A 14,364-nucleotide genomic window follows, 5' to 3' on the forward strand; every position below is an offset into this window, starting at 1 on the left:
TTTGTGTGATCAACCTTTCTCAACGTAAACCTTTCCATATAATGTAATCTAAGTACCTTCTTCTTCTTCTTCTTCTCTATTCGCGTTCTTCTTCTTGTTCTTCTTCTTGTTCTTCTTCCTATTCTCCTTCGTCTTCTTCATCCTAATTAAATTTGTTATTCTCCTCTATTCGCGTTTTTCTTCTCTGCATTATGGATCTGGATTGACTTCAACATAATTAGATTTTTCGTTCATTTTCTTCTTTGTTTTTTTCTTCGATATGCACTTCTGAATTGAAACAATGAATGAATCAACTTCAAATCAGTTGAATGAGTGCGATTTGGATAATTCTTCCAAAATGTATCAATTTGATGAAGTTTGGATTATTGAATTTTGAATCTAATTCAATGGAATGAAAATTGCTAATTTTATTTGAAGTGAATTGAATGGACTGAGGTGATCTATATCTGAATTGAATTGAATTGAATTGATAATATGTAACTGTGAGTAACTGTGAGTGTGAGTAACTGTGAGTAACTTTTTAGTTCTGTAAGTACTAAAGAGTTGATTCACCATGTGCATGTGTTCGGTTCCGTATGTAGAAAGGAGTAAAAAAAATTAGACGAATATATTCTGTTTTGTTCCCTAAGCACTATATAATTCTTTCAATGTAATTAAGATTTCGGTTCACCATAATTAAGATTTTGGTTCACCATGCAAACCAGCTGTGTTGTTGATGAAAAATTTGTCCCAAAGGTGGGAATGATTTTCAAGACACTAGAAGAAGCTAGAAAGTTCTACAAACATTATTCTAAACTTGCCGGTTTTTCTACGAAAATAAGGAACACGACTCGGGACAGAGAAAAGATTAAGAATCAACTAATTGTATGCTCTAGAGAGGGGAGGTGGAAATCCAAGATATCTCCAACTTTGAACACAAACCCTTCAGCTGGGTTAAATTGTCCAGCTAGAATTTACGTACACATAATGAAGGATGTTGGTCTTTGGACAATTTCCAAAGTTGTTTTGAATCACTCACACCCTTGTTGTCTAGACCAGCCTGAGATGCTCAAACAACACAGGGAGCTTAGCATGTTTGTGCGTCGCACCATCGAAACCTACGAAGAAGCCAGAATCAGACCGAGCAAAACTTACCAATCATTTGTGGCAGCAGCTGGCAGCCACCGTGAACTAGATTTTATTGAAAAAGATGTGAGGAATTACATCACAAGAGAAGTACGGAATATTTCCGAAGAAGACGATGCCAAAGAATTTGGAAAGTACCTAGTAAGAATGAAAGAGAAAAACCAAAATTTCTTCTTTGAGCTCAACCTTGAAGGCGATCACTGCATTAAACATGCATTCTGGGCTGATGCAAGAAGTAGGGATGCATTTGATTATTTCGGAGACATGGTTTCATTTGACACCACCTATAACACAAACAAGTATTCAGTTCTTTCAAATATATTTTTGATGTTCAGTGAGTGTATATATTTCGGTTCACCACCGTGTGCTTGTTATTTATGCAGGTACAATTTGGTTTTAGGTTCTTTTGTGGGCGTGAATCACCACGGCCAGTCGACACTTCTTGGATACGCGCTGATGAAAAATGAGGACTTCCAATCATTCAAATGGCTGGCTACGTTTCATGGGAGCGAAGGCACCAAAAGGTATTCTTACCGATCGATGTGCATCAATTCAAAGGGCAATTGAGCTATGCATGCCAACAATAATTCACCGCTGGTGCATCTGGCACATTATAAAGAAGATCCCAAGCAAATTAAATCGCTACAAGGGACACAACGAAATTGAATAAGAGATGAGCCATGTTGTTTGGAACTCGTACACAAAAGAAGCATTTGACAGAAACTGGATCTATTTCCTTAGAAAGTACGGCCTCGAAGGCAACAAGTGGCTTTCAGGTAATTGAGATTTCAATTCAAATTATTTTTATGCTCATATCTTTTTTTCTCAAAGCATGCACTATTTTCGGTTCACCAGACCTTATGGGTTCGGTTTGGTTTGCAGAGCTATACGAGGATTGGCATATATGGATTCCGGTTTACTTGGATCACCACTTTTGGGCCGGGATGAGAAGCACACAAAGAAGTGAGAGCATGCATTCATTTTTCAACAAGTTCATCACATGGAATATCTCCTTGAGACAATTCTTGAATCAATACGACAATTGTCTAGCAAGCAAAGAGCAAGAAGAGAGAGAATTCCATGCTGCAGATTTTCACACCGTGATACTGTGCGCAAAAAAATTAGCAATAGAGGCACAGTTGCAGCATGTATATACCCATGAGAAGTTCAGGGAAGTTCAAGCTCAATTCAGAGGTAAAGTGAACTGTATCACAAGATCAATACATTCCACCCTAGGTTTCACAACATATGAAGTCATAGAGCAAGTTTCCAACTCTACATTCAACAAGTTTGTCGTCACCTATGACGCAGTATCACGAGATGTAAAGTGCCATTGGTTTCTATTTGAGTCTAGGGGCATATTTTGCCGCCATTCCTTAAGCGTCCTAAGCTTTGAGCGAGTGGATAACGTGGCACCGAAATACATATTGGAATGTTGGAGCAAGAACATAAAGAGGAGGCATACACACATCAACAGCCGCCAAGATGAACCTCTACTGGGGCCAAGAAGTAAGAGATTTGACGAATTGGTGTTTCGGTCGCACAATATATGTGAATTTACATCCGAATCTGAAGAGTTGACCGGAATTTCGCACCGAGCATTTGACAAGGTCATGGCGGAGATGGAAGAATATCAAGAGAGAAGCAAAAGAAAAAGTTTGTTAACCCACGAAGAAGCGACATTAAGCAGTGTGAATGACCTTCAAAGCCCACCACATGTCAAAATAAGAGGTCAGCCTAAGAACAGACTTGGATCAAACCTGGAAAAAAAGATCTCAAATGCCATGAAGAAAAAGAAAAAGACAGCTCCAAGCGAGTTAAAATTGACTTGCTTTTGATTAGTTAAAAATTCAATTGTTCATTTTGCTAATATACAATTAATTATGTCTTTTGTAGTTGAACCTTTTAGACTCCGGATCATCGATTCAGTCAAGCTCCACTGTTTACAATACACCAGATATGAATTATCCAAGAGAGGATTGTACAAGTTTTACTTTTTATTAATGTAAATTTTTGTTCACCCATGAGCAAATTTCGGTTCACCATGGTTACAATAAGGTTGATTTCTGAATGTTGTTAGTCTTTAATGAATAGTCACATTTTTTGTCAAATTCTATATCGATATATGCAAATTTTTTATTCGTCTAGTGTATTAATTTCTAAGTTGAATAATTAGAATTTGTTTTGAGAAACGGGAATCAGGTGTAGTGCTAGTTACATTTTTCGTGTGATTAATTAAATAAAAATTATTAAAAAAATCTAAAAGAGTAACATAATTACTTTTAACTTACATTCGTGGAGTTTTAAAACTCTTTCTTGGATGGATTTTCAGGGTTTAAGGTTTTGGGTTTAGAGTTTAGGGTTTAGGGTTCAGGGATCAGGGTTCAAGGGTTTAGGGTTCAGTGTTTAGGGTCTAGGGTTTAGGGTTCAGGGTTCAAGGTTTAAGATTTATGGTTTAGGGGTTTAGGGGTTCAGGGTTTAGGGTTTAGGGTTAGGGTTTTAGGGTATTAGAGGTTTAGGGTTTGTGGGTTCAAGGTTCAGTGTTCAGGGTTCTGGGTTTAGTGTTTAGGATTTGTGGGTTCAAGGTTCAGTGTTCAGGGTTCTGGGTTCAGTGTTCAGGGTTTAGAGGTTCAGTGTGTTTCCAACTTTTGGTTCACCCAGTGTATTAATTTCGGTTCACCGTGTTCAGGGTTGATGATTGAAGGTTTAGGGTTTAGGGTTAGAGGTTTAGGGTTTAGGGGTTTAGGGTTCAGGCTTTAAGATTTTAGGGGTTAGGGTTTTAGGGTTTTAAGGGTTTAGGGGTTCAGGGTTCAAGCTATAGGGTTCAGGGTTCAGGCTTTAGGGTTCAGGGTTTTTGGGGTTTAGGATTTTAGGGTTTAGAGTTTTAGGGTTTTAGGGTTTATGGGTTCAGGGTTCTAGTTTTAGTGTTTAGGATTTAGGGTTTAGGGTTCAGGATTTAGGGGTTCATTGTGTTTCCAACTTTCGGTTTGCCTAGTGTATTAATTTAGGTTCATTGTGTTCTTTTAGAGTTCGTAATGTATTGGTAAATTTAGTGATTGCAATCACTGAGAACCTGGAATAAAATAGCAGCCAGACAGTTCCAACAGATATATAAATTAACATCTCAGATGAGTAATCCATCTTGAATCAAATATAAATATTAACATTAACATTTAGATTAATATTCACATATATACATTTGAAGTAAGCATTTTTTGCTTTTTATAAAAGTTAAACAAAATATTGTTAATTACAAACAGCCAATCATAGTATATGCTATTTACTATCTAAATCCCCAGATGTGAATTTACAATAAGGGCTGGAGAGGGTAGCAGATGGCTTCGGGAGTCTTATTGCTTCAGATTCCCAAATCACTTGGTCTCTAATTTTGTTCATTTCATGCAACAGAATGTGCGGACCATATTGGTACCTGAAGCTATCAATCTCTCCCTACATTTCAATTGAAAGGAATTAGTTACAAAAGAAATGAACCCAACTGAAATCAGAAAAGAAAGAAGTTTATAAATTTAGAAAGTACTAACTTGTGTCCAAGCTCTATATTTATATCTCTTTTTGCTTTTGATCTTTTGTGGATCAATTGTTTCAAGCCATTTCATGACGTATATTCCACAATCATAGCTAAGCAAGAATTGAGTATAATACGATTAATAGTGTACAAAATAAAACATATTAAAAATAGCACTATAGAAGAGAAAGATTCTTACTCTGTATGTTGACCATTTAGTAGGATATACTCTGCTTCTACTCCCAGTCCATCCTCCATTAAGGGTTCCGCCCCAGCATAAACCCTCATCTGAGAAATTATTAATCCCTGAAAGGTATGCAAAAATTAAAAAAAATAAATCAACAACACTCAACCGAACTCATTTCATGTACTGATTAATTTGAATAATTTACAAGAAAATAACTTACAATAAATTTGTTTAGTTTCTTCCTTGAATCAGGTATATTTTCTGGCAGCTTATTGATAGGGTCAAGCACATAGAATTTCTTTTTGTTGACATTTGCAATCCACAACCACTAATGGGCTCCATTGCAAATTGGCACAAATAGCTGAAGTTTGGGAAAATTATAGAATATTTCAGTCGAAACAATAGCAAACAAGAGAATTATCAAAGAATTTTTAGAAATTGCAACTTACAAATGGATGCGATGCAAGTTTCCTTTTGTCAAGAAACTGGCGGTGGTGGGCATACTGCTCAATATCAAACCTGTAGGCCTTGTTTGTCCTCTTATCAGTGTAGGACTCGCCATGTGTTCCCAACATAAAATTCTGCAAAATGAATATCAGTTAAATCACATTTTCACTGAACCCAACACAATTCATATGCTGAATAAAATGTGAAAAACATTAAAGCATCAAGAGAAAAGTTTTCTTCATGCAAAAGAACTCAACAAAATACATAACAATCAGGTGAATCATTATTAACATTCCCACTGAACCGAAAAGTAATCATCAATGAATAAGAAATTTAGCTTACCACAATATCCAGCGGCACAATGTATATTTGTTCCTGATACCGCCGAACTTTTATTTCGTTGAGAATCATGCTGTGTATACTAACCACCTACAGGATGAAAATTTATGAGATATACTATATAAGAGTGTTTAGAAAAATCATTAATGTTATTGCAACTGGCAAAGAATTTACCGAGGCATGCATGTGTTCTTTGGGCATTAGAGACATAAAATATTCTCTTAACCCCTCGTAAAGTGCCTCATGTTTCAAGACAAATATTGCCTCATATTCATTGCTACCATCTTTTTCTGTTTTACATGTGTCATCCAATGATAACACTTTTCAATCAACTCGTTCATGATTTTTATCTTTTTCTCCGGGGTTTTGTAAACTTCAGCAGCTAGTAAGGATGGCTCTGAAGTTGTTGCTTCGGCAAACTTTAATGTTGCTGTCACTCCAGCATCTACCACCGCCTCTTTCAGAATTTCAAGCTGTAAAACACTCAGTTGAGAGGATTGAGTTAGTTGAGATGCTGGTGGACTTATCCCAAGGTTAAAGGAAGGTCTTTCATCTTCCCTTTCCCTAGGTTGAGCAGCACTGCAAGAAGATAGATATTAAACAAAATTGATATTAATCATTATAGTGAACCGAAATCCAAACAAATAGTGAACCTAAATCTAAACATACAGTGAACCGAAATGATATTAAACAAAAATGATATTAAAGAAAAGCAAGTAACATACCTATTAAATGATGACAAGATTAGAGTTTCTTGTTCTGATTGCCGTGCCACCGGAGGTTTTTGGGATTGTTCTTCATCAAAAACTTCATAGATATCGTCATCTTTGAAAAACTCTTCAATAACAGAACTTGTAAGAGACCCCGTAACACCCTACTTTTTGGGTTCTGGAGGACAGCTATAAGAAACAAAAGAGAGTCCAAAGACAAGAACACATTGAATTCATTTCTGGTTTCAACTAAACCATATTTAAACCATGTATAAGCAGTAAACATTATCTGTATTTATATAAGCAGTAAACTTACACATCAACAGGTGCTTCTTGTTCGGATTGCTGTGCTGTTGGTTCTTCACAGGGCTATTCCAGAGGTCTGCTGCATTAAATAGTAAATATTTCTATAATTATCCCAAACTATTATCATATTTAACAATGATATTTAACAGAAATGACATTAATCATTATACTGAACTGAAATCCAAACTAATAGTGAACCTAAATCTAAACTTATAGTGAACCGAAATTATATTAAACAAAAGTGATGTTAAAGAATTTTATGCTTACACATTAACAGGTGCTTCTTGTTCTGATTGCTGTGGCACCAGAGCCCGGAGGTTCTTAGGATTGTTGCTGTTGTTCTTTGGCAGGGCTGTTGCATTAAATAGAAATAGTTCAATAACAACCCAGAATTATTATCCTATACCATTAAAATTAATAAAAAGAATTTTTATGTAAAACTTACTCTTCATTAGAAACTTCATAGATATAGTCATCTTTGAATAAGTCTTCAATTACAGAACTCGTAAGAGACACTATAACACCCTTCTTTTTGGGTTCTGGAGGACAGCTGTAATAAACAGAAGAGAGTCCAAAGACAAGAACATATTAAATTCATTTCTGATTTCAACTGAACCATAATTAAACCATGTATAAGTAGTAAACATTGAACAAGATTCATCTGGTGAATAAATATTTATTAACTTACTCATTATTAGAAGTTTGTTGTGTTTCATTTTGTGGAGGGACATAGATGAAGTCATCTCTGATCAACTCTTCCTGAACAGAACTTGGAAGAGACAATGCACGAGGAGGTCTAAGGAATGTAAACAAGGATAAAGTTAATGCTGAATAATTAGAATTTGTTTTGAAAAATAAGAATTTGCACATTGAAAAACTCACACTTCCAAGGATTGAGAATGAGTTTCTTGTTGAAACTCAACAATTTGTAGCTTAGAACCAGTTGTAGCTCTAGTGACATTTAAATACATTTTCCTTGTGATTAATTAAACAAAAATTATTAACTAAATCTAAAAGAGTAACATAAATATTTTTAACTTACATTGGTGGAGTTTTAAAAGTCTTTCTTGGGGAGATTTTCTTTTTTCTAAAATATTTGATCGGGCTTTCCGGGGTATTTTTCCTAAAAAAAAAAGATAACAAATTAAAATTAGAAACCAAGATTAAAAGCAGAGGTCTAGAAACATATTAAATTCATTTTTGGGTAACCACTGAACCGAAAGTACAATATGCAGTGAATTAATTTACCTGGTATTGCTCGCGGCATTTACAGAAGGTGTAGAGCTTTCTTGAGTCTGTAAGAGTTGCTCGCTATCCAGATTTACAGTTGGCACTCTAAGCAAGATAAATAAATATTAGTAATTGAATCTAGAGGAATTAGAAAAGATTGTAGCAAAAGTAAGCAAAGAAAGAAAAAGAACTCGGGAATAATAAACTAAATCTTATGTCTGAGAGAATTCATTTTGTGCTTTTGGAGAGTCAAACTGATCCGGAGCAATGTTTGTTGACTGAGCTCCATCATTTCTTTTCTTTGATCTCTTTTCTCTTATCATCTCCAATGCTCATTTTCTTCTTTCCGCAGCATTGTCTTTTGCTTGTTCACTTCTGAAAGTTCATAAAATAAGTATCAAGGAACCTAATACTTAAGTATCAATAAAAGAAAATATGATTCGAGAAACTTACTCCTTGTCAGATTGGGCTTATATTTTTGCCACCCTTTGCGGTTGTTTTCTTTTTATTACGAGTGTTTTCTTGATTTCATTTTCTCTGGAATACAGAAAAACACATCGAATATATACCGGAGACAAGACACTAACAATGAAGTCAACCAAACTAACAGACACTACCAAACCGAACTAAATTAAAGTGCTAAAACAAAAATTAGAAGCTCACCGAACCAAAATTAATTCATTTGCTGAACAAAAATTGATACATATGCAATCAACAAAACGTCTCACAGAAATTATGCAATACTTATTAGCTTTCAGATTCACTTGTGCTCTCTGAATCTATCGGCACAGGCTTTGTTTTTTTGGTTTGTTTTTTAACCACCTTCGGTGGTTGTTTTCTTTTCTTTGTTCCAGTTTTTTTTATTTCTTCTTCTCTGCAATACATATGAACAAGCGCATAAGAAAAAATTTAAGCAAATACAAGTTAATGAAATCAATATGAAAATTAAACTTACTGGCTTTCGGATTCAGATTCGGAGTATCTTTCCTCTTCCGAAGAAGAATCCATCTCGACAATTTTCTTTTTTATTTTCTTTCCTTTTTCTTTCTTGTCTAAGTTGCTTTTTTTATTTTTTCTTTCTTTTTTTCCTTTCTGTATAGAAGTCCCTACAATAGAAACAAGGACTCAATTATTTAATCATCAAGAAAACACATGAACAATCCGGTGAACCAAATGAAGCAATCCTACCGAACCAAAAAATATTCATATGGTGAATAGTACATGACAACTATTTAATCATCAAAAAAAATGTTTCTTAATGCAGAAACATTCAAATGAACAAACTAACAATTGCAAGTAGGACAAATAAATTAATTATAACCTAAAACAGAAGTTTATTTAGTTAGTAGAGTATTTTAAAAGAATTTAAAAGCAAATTTTTGGGAGAATTTTAGTAGAGTATTTACCAATGATTCTGTTGCTTTGGATAAAATCCGTTTAAGCATCATTTGCCTTGTCCAATAGGCCACCCACGGTGCAGGGGAGCATCAGGTGCAAACGGGTGGAGAAACTTGGTTCCGTGGAAGTATATCAACATTAATACAAAAACACAGTAATCAACAGACTGTTTCTTCCCCTTTTTCTTGTTTTCAACTCCTTTCATCAAGAAGTTGAGCACATGTTTTACCCAATCCCATTACCGAATGTTGCCCACATGAAAGATCGGTGGCTTATGGATTGGGGAGGCCACACTTACCGTTGTGGGGAGCAAGAAGCACTTTTGTATGAAGACAACAAAAGTCCTCTTAAATTTTTTCTAGTTCTCCTCCCCTTCTACACTCATATCCAGCACATTCCTTGTCTGCTGGATTCAGGTTGTTGTAATCAACCTTATCAGGAAAACGATTCCCTACAATATTTTAATAGCAAAAATCAGTAAAAAATGGTCAATTAATTTTCTAGACACCAATGAACTGAAAATAAGCAGTAAGTGGAAAATGTATTACCTCCGTTGGTTATGCTGAGGTAGGGGTGTTCGCGGTGCGGTTTGATTCGATTTTTTAGAGAAAAGTCATCCAATCCAATCGTATAATTAATATGCGGTTCGGTTTGGTTCGGTTTTTTTACCGAGATCATCCGAACCAAACCAACCTAATTAAATTCGGTTTAGTTTGGTTCGGTTTGTTCAGTTTTTCAATCAATTCAAAAAAAAAACTACCATGCTATTTCACAAAGTCATCACGTTGAAATCAACAAACTCAAATACACAATAACTAACAAAGTCTTAATCCAATGAAATTCAACGATAAAAGAAATTAACAAACGATAATTAAAGAAGTTTAAAAGTTTAGTAGTCAACACAAGATAAAATAAATATAAATTTTCAGTGTTTCTACGAGGACTGGCGCAGCAGGCAATGCAGTCGGAGATCTGATGCTTATAGATTCATTTGGAAGAGGAACTGGCACAACACCAATCAATTATCATAACACAAAATCTCTTTCATGACCATTTATATGCTATTTTTTGTTTTTGTATCCTATAAATTTCTACAGATTTAAACAATAAGAAAGGATATTTCTAGCACATAAACATCATGATTCACTAAACATTAAAAATACATGCAGTTTGATAGGTTCTCCAAAGTTGTTCATATGAACTCTTTCACTGAATGCATAAAATCTGCAAACAAAGATCCAAACATTTCAAGCAATTGGGATAGTTCTCAACATGCTCACCAACAATGAACAAATACATTGTGAACAATCAGAAGCAATTTTCTTAAACAAATATATTGAACAGTGAACCACAGAACCAATTTCCCTAAACAGATACATTGAACAATCAGAAGCAATTTCCTTAATCAAATAAATATACACACTCATAAGCTAAAATCCCAAATACAACAATTAGAACCTAGAACCCTAACAATAAAAAACACACCTTCTTTAACAATCAGAACCTAGAACCCTAACAATTAGAAATAATATACATTCATAAGCTAAAACCCCCAAATACAACAAAATGCATAAACAAATACAACAATCACAATAAAAAAAATACAATAAAAAATCAGAACCCTAAACACAGAATTTGAATAACAGAATCATCAAAATAGAAATAAAAATTCAGAATCATAAACATAAGTTGAAACTCAAAATCATCAGAATTAAAAAAATCCTACTATAGAAGACGGAGATGCTGGACAGTGAGACACGGTGGGTCGGCGACTGCTATGGAGGGGACGAGACTAGACTGAGAAGGACGACAACACTCCTGGACTGGATTGAGATGTATGGCAGAGTAGTGGAGGACAATTACGACGCTGCAATATCAGAGACGGCGCTGTGCAGGGGAAAGGGAGGGGAGCTCTGGGGTCTGGGCTCGCTCTCTGACTAAGGGTTAGTGTGCGACGACGAGAAGGAAGCATGACGAGGAAGGGAGGGAGAGAAAGGACCGCGCCGAGAAGAGGGAGCGCGATGCGGAAGGGCCGCCGTGACGGTGCTGTCCGGCGAGTTAGATGCAGAGAGGACAGAGGAGGGTAGGAGGAGGAGTTTTGGCGCTGTGGAGTGGAGAAAGTGGCGGCTGGCTAGGTTATCTTCTTGGGGGAGGGGGCTTTATATATTAGGGTTTTTAAGTGAACCGGTTCGGTTCGGTTCAGTTAGGGTTTTCACTAAAAGAACCGAAAATCGAACCGAACCGCAGAAAAATTGCAAAATGTTATTTTTTCGGTTTTTTCGGTTTTTGGTTTGTTCGATTTTCGATTTTTTCTATTTGGTTGATCGGTTTTGAACACCCCTATGCTGAGGGCAGCTGCTACTTTCCGAAGAGTTATGTATATTTTCCCCTTGAGAGTTTTCAGGCATCCTTTCTCTTCATCAAAGCGATCAAGCAATTCTTTCAATAGGGTATTGGAGACATTCATTTCTGGGACATTTGCCAGGGCACCAAATCCCATTTCTTCCACTATATCTTTATTTTCTTGACTCATTTCCCTGTACACTGTTGGTATTGCCTTTGTTTGGCATCTGTAATAATGAGTTTTCTACAAGTTTTGAAACAGAATGTGAGGATATATTTATAATACAAAATAGATATTATTCGAATGAAAGCGGATAAATATATTTAATCTGCTTACGTTATAATGTGGCTTCTCCTTCATTGCTGCCATTTTCTTGTTCTGTTTTGCTGTAATAAAAAATTTTGGTCAATACTTCATTGAATACATCAACAAGCACAAGCATGTATATCTTAATCAAGTTAATTAAAATGCCACAAGTCACTGAACCGAAACTCATTCATGCACAGAACCAAAATCACAAAGGCCACCGAACCAAAAAACGTTCATGTGGTTAATAAATGATGATCAACTTTCAATCAACAAGAATAGTATTCCTCCATGCGAAAGAAGAACTGAAGATAGTAACAATCAATTTCAAAACTCTAGTTAAATTATCCACACAAATAAAAATAAGCACGTATATCTTAATCAAATCAACATCTTCCAAAAGAAAAGTTTTTCGAATTTCATGAATTAGGTATTCTTTCAAAGTTACATTTGCAAATTGGCTTCTTTAAACACTCTTACTGAAACTTGATATCTTTCTTTAAGTATTAAAGTTAACTACCATTCATGCTGAAATCTATCCAATATAATGAGATAATTTTACAGTAGTATGGCTTATCAAAGTGAAAGAGTTGTCTCTAATGTCAATTGTCCTAAACAAACTCATTTACATCATGTCTCGAGATTTTGTCAATTTTTCTACTAAAATTGCTGACAAGTGTAACTCATGCTTAAAAAATTTGTAGAAAGGGAGATATTGTCTTGTTCTGTTTTGTAATAAAAAATTTTGTTCAACACTTCATTCAATACATCAACAAGCACAAGCATGTATATCTTAATCAAGTCAATTAAAATGCCACAAGCCACCGAACCAAAACTCATTCATGCACAGAACCAAAATCACAAAGGCCACCAAACTGAAAAACGTTCATGCACGGAACCAAAATCACAAAGGCCACCGAACCGAAAAACGTTCATGTGGTTAATAAATGATGATCAAATTTTAATCAACAAGATTAATATTCTTCCATGCAAAAGTACTGAAGATAGTAACAACCAATTTCAAAGCTCCAGTTAAACTATCCACACCAATAAGAACAAGCACATATATCTTAAAGCCCTAGTTACACTATCCACTGAATTGAATAAAAATAACAACAAATTTCATTCCAAGGCCTAGTTATACTGTAAAAATCATTCACAATAGTTCAATCTACTAAACGAAGCAAATCAATCCAGTAAAACTAAAATGCAACTAGGAGAAATGCAACATTGCAAGATATTAAATGAACAGTAGTTTTCTCATACCTTTGGTAGTCTTTGTTGCTGTTTTCGTTTGTTTCTGGTTGTTGCTTGCGAAATCTTCTTCCGATTCCTTTCCAGTAGTGGTTTCCGCAGAGAATGTGATTGAAGTTTGAGTGATGTTGAGAGAGATTCGAAGAGAATGAGTGTTTTCGTGTCTTGGTTTCGTATTAAAGATGTAACGTTTTTTCATAATGAAGCGCGAATGAAAAAGGAGGGGTTTCTTTCGTCTCTGGCGCGTGTTTTTCACTCGCCATTTAATGCGCCTGATTCTATTTGGGTTTGGACCAACTTGGTTATATGGTTATATGGATGTGTAGCAGCCCTGTTAAAAAATTGAGGAGTACATCTTTCCACTATATAAAAATTCGAATGTACTTTTGTCTATTATATTTTTCTTTTTTTGATTTATCAATATTTCCATTTAATTTGTTGGGAGAGCATATCCAAGATCCATGCCCATATATATATATATATATATATAGGCAACCACGGCACAAAATAAACTCAAAATATCTTAGCCAAATTTGGCTTTCTCACATTAGGTAGCAAGCAAATAGCAAGTGTGGCTTAAAGCTAAGATGTATTTTGGAGTTTGTGGAGCTAGCCGAGAAAAATTCATAAAAATAAAAAATAAAAAAAATGCATGGTGGAGTTTATATATATATATATATATATATATGCAAGCTAACTAATTAAATGGGCTCTTTATTGTTCTTTTCAAAAAATCAAAGTCAAAATCCTAAAATATCCGACAATCAATTTACTTCAATCAATGGATAAGTATGTCATACAGTGTATATACTTTCTTTTATTTTTTTTAAATATAATTCACAGACTTTTTAAGTCACAAATTAATTCAAATGACAAACTATAATATTTCCGAAAGTTTCCAAGAGTTAGATATGTTAACATCAACCAACTCGACTTTTTCTCTCTCGTCCATAAGAAACCGATAACTTGATCATAACATTAACAAGCAAACAATATATATGTAGGTAAGACCAAATTAAAGAAGAATATAGGGAATTAACAGAATAATTAATGAATAAAAATGTTTGTTGTGGTTGTTGCCATTGAGGTAGGGAGATTGGAATTTGCTTCTAACCTAGGCCACTGGATTTTTAACCTTAAGAAACTCATTCAAAGTTGGCGAATTAACAAAATTATTCTGAATTATCATTTG

General features: G+C 34.9%; 1 protein-coding gene across 1 annotated transcript; it reads left to right on the forward strand.

Annotated features, from left to right (window-relative positions):
* The first annotated feature begins 693 nt into the window (after positions 1–693).
* On the forward strand, positions 694–2,963 carry LOC107636690 (protein FAR-RED IMPAIRED RESPONSE 1-like). The gene is made up of 4 exons (XM_016340182.1): positions 694–1,424; positions 1,509–1,649; positions 1,846–1,901; positions 2,176–2,963. The coding sequence occupies exons 1-4, from the start codon at positions 694–696 to the stop codon at positions 2,961–2,963; spliced, it is 1,716 nt and encodes a 571-aa protein (XP_016195668.1).
* Positions 2,964–14,364: the final 11,401 nt, after the last annotated feature.

The sequence above is a fragment of the Arachis ipaensis genome, chromosome B4 (genome assembly GCF_059453495.1).
Source record: "Arachis ipaensis isolate K30076 ecotype BB chromosome B4, ASM5945349v1, whole genome shotgun sequence".
Lineage (NCBI taxonomy): Eukaryota > Viridiplantae > Streptophyta > Magnoliopsida > Fabales > Fabaceae > Arachis > Arachis ipaensis.

Coding starts and splice junctions, on each gene's coding strand:
- LOC107636690 (XM_016340182.1), top strand. CDS start 694: ATGCAAACCAGCTGTGTTGTTGATGAAAAATTTGTCCCAAAGGTGGGA. Junction 1,425..1,508: donor ACCACCTATAACACAAACAA/GTATTCAGTTCT, acceptor TTATTTATGCAG/GTACAATTTGGTTTTAGGTT. Junction 1,902..2,175: donor AGGCAACAAGTGGCTTTCAG/GTAATTGAGATT, acceptor ACAATTGTCTAG/CAAGCAAAGAGCAAGAAGAG.